Source organism: Echiichthys vipera (assembly GCF_963691815.1).
Source record: "Echiichthys vipera genome assembly, chromosome: X".
NCBI classification, from domain to species: domain Eukaryota; kingdom Metazoa; phylum Chordata; class Actinopteri; order Perciformes; family Trachinidae; genus Echiichthys; species Echiichthys vipera.
The window spans coordinates 19,352,362-19,370,102 of record NC_139825.1 but is presented as its reverse complement, the minus strand read 5'-3'; the positions used below and the strand labels follow the sequence as shown (position 1 = coordinate 19,370,102).

The 17,741-nt window shown below is 41.2% G+C and overlaps 1 protein-coding gene across 1 annotated transcript; it reads left to right on the top strand.

The window, feature by feature from the left end:
• Positions 1–893: 893 nt before the first annotated feature.
• On the top strand, positions 894–16,964 carry shisa4 (shisa family member 4). Its single transcript, XM_083939407.1, has 5 exons — positions 894–1,131; positions 9,119–9,296; positions 12,510–12,646; positions 12,735–12,926; positions 14,191–16,964. Exons 1-5 carry the CDS (start codon positions 1,053–1,055, stop codon positions 14,229–14,231), a joined length of 627 nt encoding a protein of 208 aa, XP_083795533.1. The 5' UTR covers positions 894–1,052; the 3' UTR covers positions 14,232–16,964.
• Positions 16,965–17,741: the final 777 nt, after the last annotated feature.

Below are 17,741 nucleotides of genomic sequence, written 5' to 3'. Positions count from 1 at the left end.
AGGGCGGGGCGAACCGGGAAGGTGCATTCAGGGCTGCTCGTAAACATGAGTGACTGCCAGAGTGAATTTACTCTGTACACAACACGAGTACAACTTTTACATGCTTGTTCTGTACTTGTGTTTAAATTTTAAGTTATTGTATACTTAGATACTGTACTTTTTACTTCTTATTCCACACTTAATTACCTTTTACACATAAAAACACAATATGCTTTATAACACATGATGCAGTACTATACTACTAATATAACTGGTAGCATAGAGTATCGAAACAATGGCTCCACACCAATGAACTACAAATTTAAATGCTATTACATGTATTTTTTGGTGATAAAACAAGATAGTATAATATTCTAAAATAAAATAACACGTTGAAATATATGCATGTATAATGTACTGTATACTTGAAATGCTTTGCTAAAAATGTAGCTGATAATACTTACTTTTACTTGTAACAGAGTATTTTCTATACCATGGTGTTTGAACTTCTTTAAGGAAACTAAAGGACTTAGCACTTCTTCCAACACTCTTGGCTTTTTTCTAAGCCTTGTCTAAGGTTTATGGTAGGGAGGAGTAAACATGACTTAAGTCTCAACAAATAGATACAGAAATAAACGATTAAATAAATGTATGAAGACATGTATATATAATTAAATGCTTTACATTTATTTTTACATTTTCGTTGACCTACATATATTGATTTCTTTGTCCATGTGTTAATCAGATAGAATGTCCCGTTTATTCATGCATTTATTTGTGTATACTTAAATTTTTGCATTTATATAGTGAGACTTACAGTAAGTCTTGTTGAGTCCTCCATACTTGGTAGAGAGTTTTTCCGTTTCATGCAGTACGTGAAGGCATCATCCCCTTCGCCCCGGTTGAACGCCGTCACAGCCGCGGCGTGTCATCTGTTAAATCCGTCCCGTCTCCGGTGCTGTCCCCGAGCCGAGATAATGTCAGTGAACGGCCCTTAGTCCGCGTATTCCCGTCTCATTCTCACATCTTCTTTAAAAAACACCACTCGCTTGGTTTTTAAAACGAGGAGGAGGATGTTTCCAGCGGGCAACACCATGTCCCTCACCGGGCTGACTCTGGCGCTGCTCACCGTCGTCCTCTGCACTTCTCAGGGTAAGATAATACCGGTGCTCCGTCAAGGCCGCGCTCCGCTAACGGCAGCTAACGGTTTTAACGGTTCATCCGGCTAACAGTGTCTCCGCCGTCAGAAGTAGGCTGTGGCGGACCCCGCATCGGCCTTCATGCCGCTCGACAGTCCTCACGATCCCATGCTGCTTTCTGGGTCTTCAGTGACTTATAACCTCGGTGTTTATTTCAGGCCTGGATAACCGATAATTCAACAGAGGCGTTTCTAGATTCTGTTGGGGCAGAAAAGCGTTTTTTTTTTTTTTATTTCAAAAGTGCACATTTTTAGTTATTTTCAAAGTTAGTTGTTTTCAAAATATGAATAGAAACATTTATAAATGTGTAATCCAAACATATTAATATGAAGAACAATAAAAACACAGAACAATAAAAACTTGGGAGGAGCCAGGTGGGGCCCCCTTAAGGCCCCTACTCACGATTACCGGTGAAAACGGTTTGCACCTGCCTTTCCATTTTTTATTTCTTCTCCAGCCGTTAAGTCTGACTTAACACCCTTTCAAAATAAGATTTCCGGGTCCAAACGCTCCGTTGAAATAAAACAGACAGAACTCAGATCGCTTAATAGGTGAATAGGTGATTGAATGTCGAAATACGCGTCTTTCAGATCGACAGAAGTAAACCAATCGTTCTGTCTCACCAGGCGCAGCAAGGATACGTGTGTAAGCATCCTGAACGTGTATTTCCTGAGATATTGGTTCAGAGCACATAGATCAGGGATAGGGCGAATACCATTTTTCTCGCCTGGTTGCTGGCAGCTTGTGCGGGCCGTGCCGGCAAAGCTGTAGCTGGGGCCAAGGACTTCTTAAACCAGCCAGGCCGACCGGACACAGTGGGTGGAACGGGCTGGGGCTTCGATAGTTTCGGTCTCATTTTGAACTGCGAAACCTGGGAAGCAGCCTGCGCAAAGGTTTTATGCTGCGCAGGCGGGAAAGGAGCCGGGGCCTTTCGAGGGAGGCAGAGCTTGAGGGCTTCATCCTCCTTCTTTTTGGCTTCAAGATTCAATTCAATTCAATTCAAGATTCAAGAAGCTTTATTTATCCCGAGGGAAATTATTGTGCAACAGTTTCAATACAAAGATGGGAAAGGATCAGAGTAACAACAAGCTAACATAATCAAATCAAAATAAAGCTAACATCAAATAAATCAAACAATAACTAAGTGTGACAGAGTGCAACAGACATTGTGGTTAAGCATAGGTATATACAATATACAACTCTACGCACTATTCAGTTTAGCAGCAGATTGAAATAAAATAAGTACAAACTAAATAAGTGAGAAGGAGCGATAAGTGACAACAATTGTTAAAAATGTAGCAGCATTTCCTACAGAACTAAGTGACAGTATGGCACAGTGAAGTGTACTAGCATTTCATACTGAAGTAAGTTACAGTAGTTACAGTAAAGTACAGTGTAGCAGCATTTTACTGAGATACGTTACAGCAAACCGCAGTGAAATGTAGCAGCATTTCCTACAGAACTAGGTTACAGTAAAGCACAGTAAAATGTAGCAGCAGTAAGTTACAGTACCACAAAATAAAGTGATGTAGTGGTGATATAAAGTGACAGTGTAAAGTGTTGCAGCAGTAAGTTACAGTTCCACTAAATAAAGTGATGTAGTGGTGGTATAAAGTGACAGTGTCGTATAGCAGCATTACTTACTGAAGTAAGTGACAGTACAACTGAATAAAGTGGTGCAGTGATGATATAAAGTGACAAAGTGACATTTTCAGGATACAGTGTCTCCACTGTTCCTTACCTGACCAGGGGGAGATGAATTATAAAGTTTGATGGCCACCGGAAGAAAAGACTTCCTCCGGCGTTCAGTATTACACCGGGGGAGAATGAGTCTGTGGCTGAAGGTGCTTCTGCTGGAGGTCAGCAGATGGTGGAGAGGGTGAGAGTTGTTGTCCAGGATGCTGTGCAGTTTAGACAGCATCCGCCTCTCAGACACCGCCACCAAAGAGTCCAGTTTGACCCCCAGGACGGAGCCAGCCTTCCTGATGATCTTACCGATCCTCTTGGCGTCTGCTGCCCTCAGTCTGCTGCCCCAGCACACAACAGCAAAGAAGATGGCACTGGCTACCACCGACTGATAGAACATCCTCAGCATGGTGTTGCAAGCATTGAATGACCGGAGCCTCCTCAGGAAATGGAGACGACTCTGGCCCTTCTTGTAAACAGCCTCAGTGTTCTTGGACCAGTCCAGTTTGTTATCCAGGTAAACTCCAAGGTATTTGTAATCCTGGACAACATCCACAGTCACGCCGTTGATGGAGATGGGTGTGGGGGCAGATTTACTCCTGCGGAAATCCACCACTAGCTTGTTAGTCTTGGTGGCGTTTAGAATCAGGTGATTAGCTGCACACCAGTCGACGAAGGAGTCCACAACGCCCGTGTACTCCTCCTTCCCCTCACTGACACAGCCAACAATTGCAGAATCGTCAGCATCTTCTGCAGGTGACAGGACTCAGAGAGGAGCTTAAAGTCTGAGGTGTACAGGGTGAACAGAAAGGGGGAAAGAACAGTTCCCTGTGGAGCTCCAGTGCTGCTGACCACAGTGTCAGACACTCCGTCCTGCAGTCTGACATACTGTGGTCGACCCGTCAAGTAATCCGTAATCCAGGAAACCAGGGGAGGGTCCACCTGCATCGCCGTCAGCTTACGTCCCAGCAGAGCAGGCCGGATGGTATTGAACGCACTGGAGAAGTCCATGAATAAGATTCTCATTGTGGTTCCCGGTCTGTCCAGGTGGGCGCAGGCACGGTTGTGCAGGAAGATGATAGCGTCCTCCACACCTAGTCTCGGCTGGTAGGCAAACTGTAGAGGGTCCAGTGATGAGTTGACCAGAGGCTGAAGAAGTGACAGGACCAGCCTCTCCAGGGACTTCATCAGGTGCAACGTCAGCGCCACCGGTCTGTAGTCTTCCGAGGTGCTGGGACGCACCTTCTTTGGTACTGGTACCAGGCAGGATGTCTTCCACAGCACAGGGACCTTCTCGAGACTCAGGCTGAGGTTGTAGATGTACTGCAAGACTCCACACAGCTGGATCACACATCAGGGGACAGGTAGGGCAAAATCAGGAAGGAATTGAGGGGGGGTGGGTGTCAGCAGGGCTGGAGGTTTGGAGTTGGATGGTTCCTCGTAGCGTGACCGGGCGGTCTCAGCTATGACAGCAGGCCAGGGGATGTCCAAGCTGGGAGACGGAGAAGCTGGTGTGCTACTCTCGTCTCCATCCCATGAGGCGACGGAGGACGCAGGCTTTGCAGCCCGGGCTGGAGTGATGAAGATGTCGTCCTATTCTTCATCCTCTGATATGAGGAGTTCCAAGGCGCCATCGTCATCTTCCCCATAGTCCAATTCCAGGACGTCTTCCTCCAGGGGACCTGCGGCTAGCGCCAGCTGGGGCTCCATTGCCGCCCCCGCAGTGACCCCCAGCCCCTCTCCACCGCCGACAGCGGAGCCGTCGGAAGGGAGATAGGGGTCATGTCCAGACAGGCTAGCCGGGCGAGCTAGTCGTCTGCGGAGACTTTTCTTGGTGAACACAGTACTGTGTGGACACAAGTCGGGGACATCGATAGCTGCCCGGGCGTGTTCCAGCCCCAGACAGCATGAGCAGACCTGGTGTGGATCCATGCTTGATATCATATTCCTCAAGGGACAGAGTCTAGCTCCGGAGTCTCCGTGCCCTCTGGTGTGAGAGGGTTCAGCCTCCATTCCGTGCAAGCTGATGTGCAGGCGGGGAGTCGGGGCAGTTAGCTGGTGTGCTAACTGCAGAAAACCGAGAGACTAGCTGGTGTGCTAATGCTCGGCGCTCGAACAGCCGTGGTGAGGCGTCGAGAGCAGTGCTGACAAAGCTGCGGAGGGGCAGGAAAGCACCGAGTTCGATCTGGTGTGACCAACGAAGCAGAAAAATATCCAAAGCTAGCAGTGCCCGGCGACAGAAGCTAAATGAGATCTGTCTGTGGACAGTTAAGCTAGCTAGCCCTTGACGCGAGATATGCTCCGAGTGAGAAGAGGTGTTTGAATGAGGTGCTGTTTTCCGTATGAGCTATTTAAGGCAGGTGGGACTACCTGTGGCGGCTGGACACCTTTCACCAGCCAATCAGGATTGGCGTAATGAGATAAATGCTTCTGAGGGCTGTAGCGAGGTGTGCATCCCATAGTGAGACATCGTACAAAGTATTATGAAAGAGAACTTGTTGTGTGTCCGAGTTTCCTGAGCTATTTAACGTCACATTAAAGTCGTATCAGGATCTGGGGAAAAAAAGTAATGCTTGGAGGTTTATAGACAGTCATGGCAGGTTTGTGAATTGGCAACGGTTGTTACAATACAAACCTTGATTTAGCTGTTTACTGGGTCTCTGTGCCCTACCTCGCGGTGAGCCCAGTGCAAAAAGCTTTTCATGTAGAGGTCCCTTTAGGCAGGTCAGGTCTAGTACTGTCATTGTATACTTTGTGCATTGTCACTGCTGTAGTTCAAAGTTTGTCAGCCCTTGGGCCTCCCCTACTGGCCTGGGCCCCAAGCAGTCGCCTGCACCTCTGCTGTTAATGAGACTTAACCGTTTATTGTTTGTTACGTCAAACGGTAGCATCCATTTGCTTCAGTCTAACTTGGCTACATTAGGTGTGTCTTATTGTTTGTCTTTACACTTGAATAGCACAAAATAGGCAACCAGCTAATATTGTTAACATAAGTCTGGTAGTAGGTTTCCATTTAAACTAGAGATGCAACGATCCGATACACGGATCAGATAACGGCTCCGATATTTACTAATCAGCTGGATCAGATATCGATGAATGAGGCCGATGATCCAGTCATTTCTTTTTTTTTTTATATCATACACAGAAATACAGTTACAGCGATCTAGACACTTCAATGCTATGTTTGCAACACGGGTTAGGTTTTTATATCACATTTTAAAACATCTGTTTGCAGTGCACTTTACATGGAAGTGGAAATTATTTCTTTTTGCTGCTAATGTTCACTTTTTTATGTGTTTATAAATAATGTTAAGTACATTTATATCTGTGTTAATTTGCTAGCTTTTTTTAACAAGGCTAAATGTTTATGTAAAGCATGATGCCTTCACTCACATGGACAGATATACGCTTCATTCATTCAACAGTAGTACCGGATCTGTATAGGCTATCGGCCGATACGCTCAGACCAGGTATCGGTATCTGATTGGATCAGAAAAAAACTGGATCGATGCATCTCTAATTTAACATACTATTTTTGTTTTTTAGAATTAAAGTAGGGCTCCGTGATGATTAAGTATGATAATTTATCGTCTTTCAGGGGAATCGTGTCATCATGATGCAATCCTATATTGAGATGTCGTGATAGTCAATTAAGAATAGGTTGATAATAAGCACATAATGTTAGCCACTAACTCAAATTTCTCAGATCTGCTGTGAAATAATGTGAGCGAAACAGTACTTCTCATTTGTCATTTCAATTCAATTCAATTCAATTCAATTTTATTTATAGTGCCAAATCATAACAAAAGTTATCTCAGGACACTTTACAAACTAGGTAAAGACCACACTCTATGATAAACATAGACCCAACAATTCCCCCGTATGATGGGGACGGTGGCGCCGAAAACCTTCCCTATTACAGGCAGGAACGTCAGACAGACCCAGCTCTGTGGAGGACGGCCATCTGTCTTGATTGGTTGGGGAGGAAGAAAAGGAGAGAGAAAGAGAGAAAAGACGGACAGATGGACAGAGAAAGAGAAAGACAGATACAGAGACAGACACACTTCCAGTAACTATAAAAATATCTATAGTAATGTGAATATGACTTATATGTTATGTCAGTTAATACAGCAGAATAGTAGAAACAAGCACAGCTAAGGTTATAGAATATAATAGTAGCAGGAAGTGTCATGCAGGACCATGGCAGCAGGCACCACCACAATCAGCAGAGACCTGCGAGACGACAAAGCACAAACAACTCCGGGGAAGAAGTTGAATTACTAACATGTATTGATGAGACATGAATGATACAGACAGAGAGGAGAGAAGCTCAGAGTATCTGGAAAAGTATTGTCCCCCGGCAGACTAGGCCTATAGCAGCATCATTAAGCAGAACAAAATCAGCTTAAAAATAAGAACATTGCTAAGGGCTCGTAAGCCCTAGCTGTAAGCTTTATCAAAAAGGAAAGTTTTAAGTTTACTCTTAAATATGGGAACAGTGTCTGTCTTCCGAATAACACACACAGGAGTAAACAAAAACAGGCTTTACGATGTGGTTATATCACAAAGACTATTTATTTATGAAAATACTACAACACATGCTACATCGTAATATATATTATCAAGATTTTAGCCATGTCGCCTAGCCCTAGAATAACGTGACCAAAATGCTTTTATTTTCCAACGCAGTTTGGCTACACAGCTCAACTTATAATTTAAGTTTTCCATCAATCAGTCAAACTTTATTGATGTAGCACTTTCTTTACAGGTTATTTATAATGTGTTTTTTGTCTGACAAGCTGGTGATAAGTTAACAGATGAACAATTAGGGATTAATGCACACAATATTATATAAAATATATTATAAATGTGAGGCATATATTTTATAGTATTGCTTTGTTATTGATATTTAGGCTTTCCCCAAAGCTGCAGGGATTTTGCTGTTATTTAACTATTACTCAACAATTTTAAGACAAACATTAGATTTAAGACAGTGGTGTAAACAACCAGACAATACTTAAAATACTACACAGAAATAGATTTTGTAAAATCAAGGCTTATATCAAATAGCAGCATAAGTATTCTCGATGCAGGTCATCGTCCAAAATTAGTCCAGGCCGTTTCAGGAGCCGAGACGATATATTCATTGGCTCAGCAGCTTACTGTGGACGTCCCCAATGGAGTTTCCATGAGTTTAATGGAAGGAAGAGCAGCTCTCTAAGGATAAATATGTTGTTTAATTTACAGTTTTCAGTCAGATTGTATAGTCAGAGATACTGTATGTGTCACTGTTCTCCCTCATGTAAAATGTACAAGTCGGTGAGACTTAAAGCAGCCTGGTCCTGCACACGTGTGGCTGTTGAGAGCAGGCTGTATTTCTATTTTGTGGGAAACATAATCTTACCAGCTCCTTCCAACTCAATTTGCTACTTACTGTGTGTTTATTCTCATGAAAGACAATATGTTGATTATTTCTCAGTCAGTATGTGAGCTTTAGTCTCCAAACCACATGACTGAAACATCATAGATCTGAGTTTTGTTTGATTTCTGGCTTTTAAAAAGAGTTGATCATGTGCACGCGTGTTTATTAAATTGTCCCTTACAGTGGTAAAAAATCTGAAACTTTTTTGATAATGGATTTGATTGTTAAGGTCATTTTTAAAGGAAAAATACCAAATATTGATTAATTCGGGTTTTCAAATGTGAGAATTGTGCTACTTTGCCTCATCTTACATCATAGTAAATTTAAAAAATGGGGGGTTTTGTACTTTCAAACAAAAAATGATTAGTTGGTTCATAGAAAAAATGATTGTCGTAGAATTGATAATGAATATAATCCTGAATTACATCATATTATTAACTGACTTCTATTTATGACAGTCCTTTAAATCCGAGGTACCCTCCTTGAGCCCTAATCAGTTTGCAACCTCTGCATAAACCATTGAATAATTCATTATGACTGTGTTTGGCTTGGAAAAAGAAAACTGTAAAGAAAGAAGAGTCAAAACAAATAATAATTTTCTCCTGAAGGCAGAACAAAGAATCTGTAACTGAACAATCAAGAATTGTCTCACTTCTTACTCAAATGTGCGATAAAACAGAAACAACTCATAATGAGGACAATTAATTATTTAAAGGACAAATGAAGTTTGACCTGTTGCTTCAGTCATTCTTTCTCTCTAGTTCCTTGTTCCTTTTTTGATCATCTTCCCTTGCATGTCATCCCGCCTCACACTTTGTTTTTTCTTTTGCAGTCAGTGGGAACGAGGACTGTCTGTGGTACGTGGATAAAAACGGGACCTGGCACAACGGCTTTGACTGCCCTCTCATCACCTTCTGTTGTGGGAACTGCCACCGGCGCTACTGCTGCCTGGACGCCTTCAAGATGATCACAGAGAGGGAGCAGAAACGCTGCATGCTCTTCCAGTTCAGGTAGGGACAAACAGCAGCAGGGTTTTAATTTATCATGATTTATTTATGAATTTACTCGACACCAAGAGTCAGCGCTTCTGTTCACAATTCAAGACTATCACTGCAGGATCACATATCCTTTGTTTTCTGAAGGCAGAAAGATAATGAACATCCTGCCAGAGGACATTTGTTGCCACAATCTGCACAATGAGATGTGTCCTCCAACATCTATGAACATAAATCCATCCATACAAAGTACACACTATACTAGCAAATGAAAAAGCAAGGCATTCAATTACATCATTGTAATTGAATGTATAGACTCTCTCTTAATGTAATGGTTACGCATGCCTATTTATGTGCGGTAGGGACATTATACTAGAGTTGAAACAATAAGTTACTCATTTAGTCTACAGGTCGATCTACAGACAATTAAACCTTCAATGATTCTGATAATTGATTTATTTACCGTATTTTTCGGATTAAAAGTCACTCTGGAGTATAAGTCTCACCAGACGAAAATGCATAATAAAGAAGGAAAAAAACATATATAAGTCGCATTTTTTGGGGAAATGTATTTGATAAAATCCAACACCAAGAATAGAAATTTCATCTTGAAAGGCAATTTAAAATAAAAATAGAATAGAGAACAACAGGCTGAATAAGTGTACGTTATATGACGCATAAACAATGAACTGAGAACGTGCCTGGTATGTTAACGTAACATATTACGGTAAGAGTCATTCAAATAACGATTGCTGATATACGCCTCGTCTCTTACGTGACTGAGATAAATAATAGCCCGGGCTATTATTTGATATTTTACGGTAATGTGTTTATAACTTTTAATAAGTCGCTCCAGAGTATAAGTCGCACCCCCGGCCAAACTATGAAAAAAAATGCGACGTATAATACGAAAAATACGGTAAGTCAGTTTTCAAATAAAAGGCCTGTCTGGGTGCGTGCTATCACCACACCAAACTGCTCTTCACAACGGCATGAATCCACCGCACTGTACTTAAAAGAAAATATGTCACTTTGACTGCTGGTTCGCCTGTTACTCCCGTTATTTCTTTCTTCTAAAACAGTGGTGAAAACGGACCAACGCCACTTTACATCACTTCCATCAGACTTGAGGGCACGAGAGCAAAACATCATCACAGATCTGCTTTAACTGGATATTCTCTGGTCTAACTCTAAAAACACAAAAACACTCATACCTAACAACTGAGTATTTTCTCATTTCATCAAGATTTTAGTGCAAAATATAAACTTTAAATATTTCACATCGGATTTTCTGAATAGTTTGAGTCAGCATGTGTTTGTCATTATCAATTTAGACGACGTAATTGTGTATCACGATATCTCGACATAGGATTTCATCACAATAAAATTCCATTGAAAGACTGTAAACGTTCATATCGAATCATCGCCCAGACCTACCACAGTCAGTTACCACATACATGGACTCACAGTGGTGCGTCGCTGCAGTTTGCGGCTGTATGCTGCCGAGCAAATATAGGGGGATTTCTTCTGACCTGCGGCGGTTTCTGATTATATAGCTGGCCTGTTCTCATATCCCATTGGCGGAATTTGACGTAAGTGATATTCCGGTGTAAAATCATCCCGGGCTCTTTTTAGGCAAATACACTCATCAAAGAAGCCATTGTGACCATTTTTTTCGTGCACGAACAACTAACGGAGAAATCCTGGACAATCACTAACAGCCAAATGCTTCTAACACGGATTAGTTTGGGGCGGCACAGTAAAGGCCTTCAAACGTCTATTTTAACCACTAACACTGGTCCAAATAACACCAAACCTCTGCATGAGAAGAGTCCCTACACATAAACCGAAGCACCAACAACGTAGTTAGAGACATCGGAGTTTGTTAAAAGAGTGTTTTGAAAGATTTACCTACTCGACCGGTACCAGCTCCTCTCGTAATAAAGTCCATTCAAGTCGATTACAAATACAATCCAAAGGGGAGGAGCCCATTGATGAATTATTCCAGCAAAACACGTAAACGTTGTGGTTTGATAGTTTGGTGAAATATAAGTTAATAACAAATGGTAAAAGGTTTAGAAAAGTCCCACACAGCTTTCCCTGCAGCACCGAAACATTACGCAGATCTCAGGGGGCAAAGGGCGTGTGTTGCCGGAAGACGCACAATGAGTGCAGGCACGGGTAAAGCCGACTAGCCTGCAACTTGAAGTGAAGAGAGACAGATTCAGGTTTGTGTTTGTATCTTTCCAGGCTATGAAACAAAAATGAAAGCTTTTAACCCAGAAACTTTTCATAGGCTGCCATCGCGGTACGATGACCGTGCTCTGATAAACCAGTGGATTATTGTTTTGAATCTGGACATTGAGATGCCAATCAAGAGGCTTAGGCAGAGGGATTACCGTGTCTGCAGCAAACATTTCGAAAAGAACGACTTCATAGTTCCTAGGAGAGCTTCTGACCCAAAGAAGACGTACTTGAAGAAGAATGCACGAGTGCAGCAACTGACTACGGATAGACTGGAGGTAAAGATATTTCACCAAACTGCCAGAAACCACAACGTTTACGTGTTTTGCTGGAATAAATCATCAATGGGCTCCTTCCCTTTGGATTGCATTTGTAATTGACTTGAATGGACTTTATTACAAGAGCAGCTGGTACCGGTCAAGTAGGTAAATCTTTTAAAACACTCTTTTAACTTTATTGATCCTGCTTTGGTCCCCACAGTATATTCTGTTCTCATTAGTTGTTCTATCACTATCAGCTATTCCCTTTAAGGGATTGGGATCATGCTGAACCAAGCAAGCTTGTACCTGAGAGACATGCAACATGGCACTTTCCCTCAACAGCACTGGAAACCATCCGTCACTATCCAGTAGCGAGCAGAAAACCTGCAGCTTATTAAGCCCTGTGGGAGATCAGAGCAGGGGGCGGTGGCGCTGAGCTGAAATGGAGGGCTTTGTTGCTTCGCTGAGACTTTTAGGTGATGGAATCTGGTAGAGACAGAGAGATGCAGGGACATCATTACCTCTGATGTGATTTCAGGGTCAGTCTGTGGTAAACGGTGTGTCTGAATCAAAAGCTTCCCATCACAGCCATCTCTACTTTAATCCTCTCTAAAGTGAGTCGTAATTAGCGAGGTAGAGGGGGTAAGAATGACAAGAGACTTGACGATCAAATTGAGAGAGGAAATGCTTTGTAACTTAAGTCCTCTTCTATCTCTCTTCTCAGCCCAACCACTTTAGCGGGCATTGCCTCTTCCATCCTCCTGTTCGTGGCGATCATCGCAACCATGGTCTGCTGCTTCATGTGCTCCTGCTGTTACCTCTACCAGAGAAGGCAGCAGAGGGGCAGGACACCTTATGATGGTGAGACCTCTACTCTGAATGTCTTTGTGCAGACAACCATGAGATCGCAGTTTCCTTTACAGCAGTCGGTACTTTTTTTGACCCACAGTCCAACAGATCCCAATGGCCAGCTATCCAGTGGAGCCCATGTATGATGCTTATGGAAAACCTCTGGGACCCTCTGAGTATCCACATGTAGCTTATCCAATGGCGCCCCAGTACCCTGGCATGCCTCCACAGTACCCGATGATGCAGCCTGGACCCTATCCACCACACCTGATGGATCCTGTATACAGCCAGGGTAAGAGAAGCATTAAATATTACGACCATATTTTGTTGGTCTGCTCCAACAGGAAAAAAAAAAAATCTTAAAAAAAACTCAACAAAGACTTTTTTGCACAGAAATCAATGAAAACTAATAATGTGCTTGTATAATTTTGGGGAAATTAAATGTCACTGTTGGTTATGGGTAAAGGGTGTATTGGTCTGACTGTCATGGGTTCTCTGTCCACAGGCTGAGTTAAAAAAAATAAGGAGCCAGTCGGCCCAGTCACTTCACGCGCTGTCTCCCCAAAGCTCCGTCATGCTGCCACACACACACACACACACACACACACACACACACACACACACACACACACACACACACACACAGTATAGCCTGCAGTGTGACACTCCTCTGCTCTAGCCTTATCTGGCCCTGTTTGCTCCAACTCTCATTTTTGTAGTGTGATGAGGAGTTGTTATTGTGCTGCATTTCAAAATGTTTTACAAAATCCTGTTTCCTCATTAACCCTTGAGGTCACACACTCTCAGCCGTCCCTACTATTAATGTTAAATTACACATTGGACATGACACATCTCTTACTGGAGCCATGGGGGAAAGACAAATGGTGATTCTTGTGATTATTGCCCTGATAACAGCAGATACGTTGTTTTTTTAGGGTCTTTTAAACAAGATATTTCAACTAATAAACAAAATAACCAAAAAGAGTAATTAGTTGATGTTTCTTAAAGTGAAATAATGCAAATGAAATGCATAGCGTAATCCCCACCTCCTGCCAACATGAGTGAATACAGTGCTGTTCCTGTGAGTGTATGTTAGAGATGGAAATGAAAACTAAATTAGTTGAATAAAAAAATACAATGATGTCTTAATGTGGGAGTAGGATTTTTCTTAGGATTTTTTTTTTTTTTTTTTTTAAGGAGCATTCTGAGATTTCTGGGAGCATTATTGCCCTGCCATCCTTAATTTGTGACACTGCCTGTAGCGCCAACATCAGGTCAACATTTTCACAAGAATTTTTTTTTTTAAATACTCAGTAATTTGCCATGAAATGTACTGATAAAGAGGTGGAAGGCTTTCCATTGAAAGGCAGACTGCCATCACATTTGGTGACATTTTCACATTTCATGTTATCAAGGGCATAAGGGTAACGTCAGTCACCACTTTTTGAGGATGAATCCTACTGAATTTGGTGATTCTTTTAGTAAACTATTCTTAATGTAGTCATGTGTGAAGTTCTGACTCTTTTTTTTAATGTTTCTACCTACTTCTTTTTCAGCCCCACCACCGTACTCTCCACCTCAGTATCCTGGTCATTGATGGGCTCGACTACACACACACACACACACACACACACACACAATGGGAAACAACAGCAGCTGAGAGAAAGGACTGTCTCAAGGAGTAGGCAGCAACATTCTCAATATCAAACGCACACGCACACGCACACACACACACACACACACACACTCAGATAAATGCTGCAGCTCGACTAGCAGTGGTTTGTCTGTGAAAGGGAACAGGAGGCACTTTAAGGTTTTTTTTTCTATGTTTATTTACAATGTTGTCCTACTTTTCTGGAGTATTTACGTTAGAAAAATTATTTTCTGCAACCTGACACCTGATTGCTCCCGCCGGGTTTCACAAAGGCCGTCACACCATCCCAAAAGTGAGGAGGTATCTGGCTCAACTCTGCGCTTGTTCCCTGAGCATGTTCCCTGACACGCGCACCTCAATGACAGGGTGTCACCTACAGACAGGGCTCATTACCTTACAGAAGAGGGGTCAGAAGGGATTTACAGAAATGATAATGCACACCCTCTTTAATTATTAAAGGGAAACTTTGATTCCTCACGTTTGTTAAATTTGAATAATTGATTACTGCCTAAGTCTACATTCCAGGTCACACACTGCCCAAATTTGATTACATAATGTCTTCATTTATGTATTGGATGCTTTTTTCGTAATGTGGTGGAGGCTGAAGCGAAAAACAAACTGCATGTTTGATGAAAAGGCTTTAAGGCAGTGTGGTGCAGATGGGCATAAAGGATTTTCTGGTACTCCTATTTCTGTGAGAAGCCTTTAGTCACCTGTTAGTTTCAATTCGTCTCTTCTTTTTTTATATCTGACTCAAATAATTTACTTCATGGTAGTATATTAGCTGAACCATTCTAATGTAACATCTTGACATCAGCATGCTACCCCAGTCCAAGTTATCTTTCCCATCATGCTTTTTTCCTGGTTTTAAATTAATTAGACATATTTAGATAATAATGCTGGTAGGATGTTTTCCAGTGACATTCGTGTTAAATGTATATTTCTTGTAACATATCAGGTCAGGGGAGTTGCTGAAAGGTCACGCTGCTTGGTTAAAACGAAATGTCCCGCCTTACAATAACTTACCGTGAAAGGGGGAAAAAGAGATTAACTATTTAAATACATATTTTGTAAATCTGTTCTTCAGCTGAATATTTTATGATATTGTAACAGGTTATTTTAAACATAATTTATTGTTATTGTAACATAAGATATGATGTTTTAGCATTTTTTGGCATCTTTCCATTTGGGTATTTATTATAATTGAGGTTACCTTTTACTGTGAATGGGGTCTTACCTCGTGGACGAGCTACGAAGCCAAAAAAAACCCTACTGTTTTAAAGAAAAAGCAGATTTTGTTGAAAGTCATAGTTTGACATTTTGAGAAATAGTTTTGCTTTCTTGCTGAGAGTTAGATGAGAAGATCAATACCAATCGAGTGTCTGTAGATTAAATTTGTCACAATACCAGAATTGTCTATTACAATTTTAGTATTTAAAAAGTTTTACTCGACATCGCAGGATAAAGTACTAAGCACACAAAATAGGATATATTTTTTATTCTATTAATAACCTTCACACGTTGTTAGTACAGAACAAGTCACTGAACACATAGCAATACATTTGTAATAATGTGATTGACGGAATTTTTTTATAGCTGTGGTAATTTAGATATTATTAACTGTTGTAAATCAAAGTATGGATACTTTTGACGACCTTACTGTATGGTAAATATGTAGCTAGCTTGAGTTAGCAACCGGCTTAGATAGACTGGAAACAGTTCAGCTAACAAAACATAAGCCACTTACTAAAGATAACTAATTAACATCATTATGAATCAAAAAGCCTACGAGCAAAAACCTCAATTTGCAGGGTTTTCATTTATTTATTATTTGCTGTTTTATGGGAGGTTATGTGGCAGGACAGGCTGTTTTCTCCAGGAATAGCCCTTTGTTTACAGTCTTTGTGTTAAGCAGCAGGCGAAACCAGATATTATATAGCTACATTTACTGCACAGACATTGGAAGTGGCATCAGTCTTCTTATCTGGCGTTACTCGAGTAGAAAACCGACAAATTGTGGGTGTATTTCACAAAATGTCAAACTATTCCTTTAAATTTACAGATGTGGGCTCCAGTGAGGTCAGGGCCTGTAACCTGTAATTATTCTGGTCTAGTTTAGCATCTTGGACAGCCCTGGGCCCTGTGTAAGGTGTGTGAACTGTAAAACATGGCGTCTCAAGCATGTGTTGTACAGTTAGCTGTCTGACGTCTAATAAGTGATAATTATCTTTATTCGGGTGTAATGTATCTCAACCTCGAAGTCAAATGAGACATTAAAAACTCTGTTATGCTGATTGATCAGAGAAGCCTGGGCTTTTCATTCCTGCTGTATCTCTTCTCTAAACAACAATTACTGTTTACAGCATAAATTGTTTCCTCCAATGGCGACGTCCATTTGTACAGATTTGTTGAGCCTTTGTAAAGCACAAAGAGAACACTGGACTTTGTGAGATGCTTTCATATGTAGTTTGACACAACATTTGCTTAATTACGTTTCTGTTTATTTGTGCTTCTAAACCAACTCCACGAGTGTGTTTACTGAGACTGACATCAGTTGGCAAAATAACTTGTCTAGCTATATGGCTTTTTGTTTTATTGTTATATGGATGGTATGACATTGTAATATAAAGTGATTGAAAAGTTTTTATTTCTATTAACATAAAATTTATCTTTGGAATGTAATAACACAACTGTCTTTGTCTTTGTTATCAAGAAATCTGATTATAAAACATATGAAAAGGGGGTCAGTATGTGTTTACATTAATTCGACCACTAGGTGTCCATATTTACCTGCAAACAATGTTTAATATGTTCACGTTTGGCAGGTTTAATTTAATTGTCATCACAAGAAACATCTAATCCAAAAGAAATTTGTGCTCCTAAAACACTGATGACTATTAACAGATTCTTATTTGTCATTCACATGTTGCTCACTTAATCTATGCAAGATTCTATTGTATAGTTTGATTTACAACTCGGACATATGTATGTTTTACATATTAAAAAAATTCACAACCCACCTACACACCAGGCCAATATAGAGTACATTTAGCATTATTTTCATATATATTAAACATTTTTTTTATCTTTGAATTCTGTTCTTTTGCTAATTCTGATTGATACCCACACTCTATTAAATTTTTTTATTCAACAGGATATTCTTAGCATTTTAATACTTACATACCTACATGTTTATGTTTTATCTTTGGATTTGTTTCCATCATCTTTGTTATGAACGGTGCAGGGAATAACTCTGAGGAGCGGGACCCAAATGCAGACAAGGACACAGAGGAAGGTTTAAACAAATATTTGATGAAAAAACAAGAAACAAACATAAACCAGGGAACGGGGAACGCAGGTACAGGATCCGGGAGGAGACGAGGGGAAACCAACGTGGGGATAAGGAGACAAAACACAAACGGGTGGCGGAAAACAGGAACTCGGGGAACTATA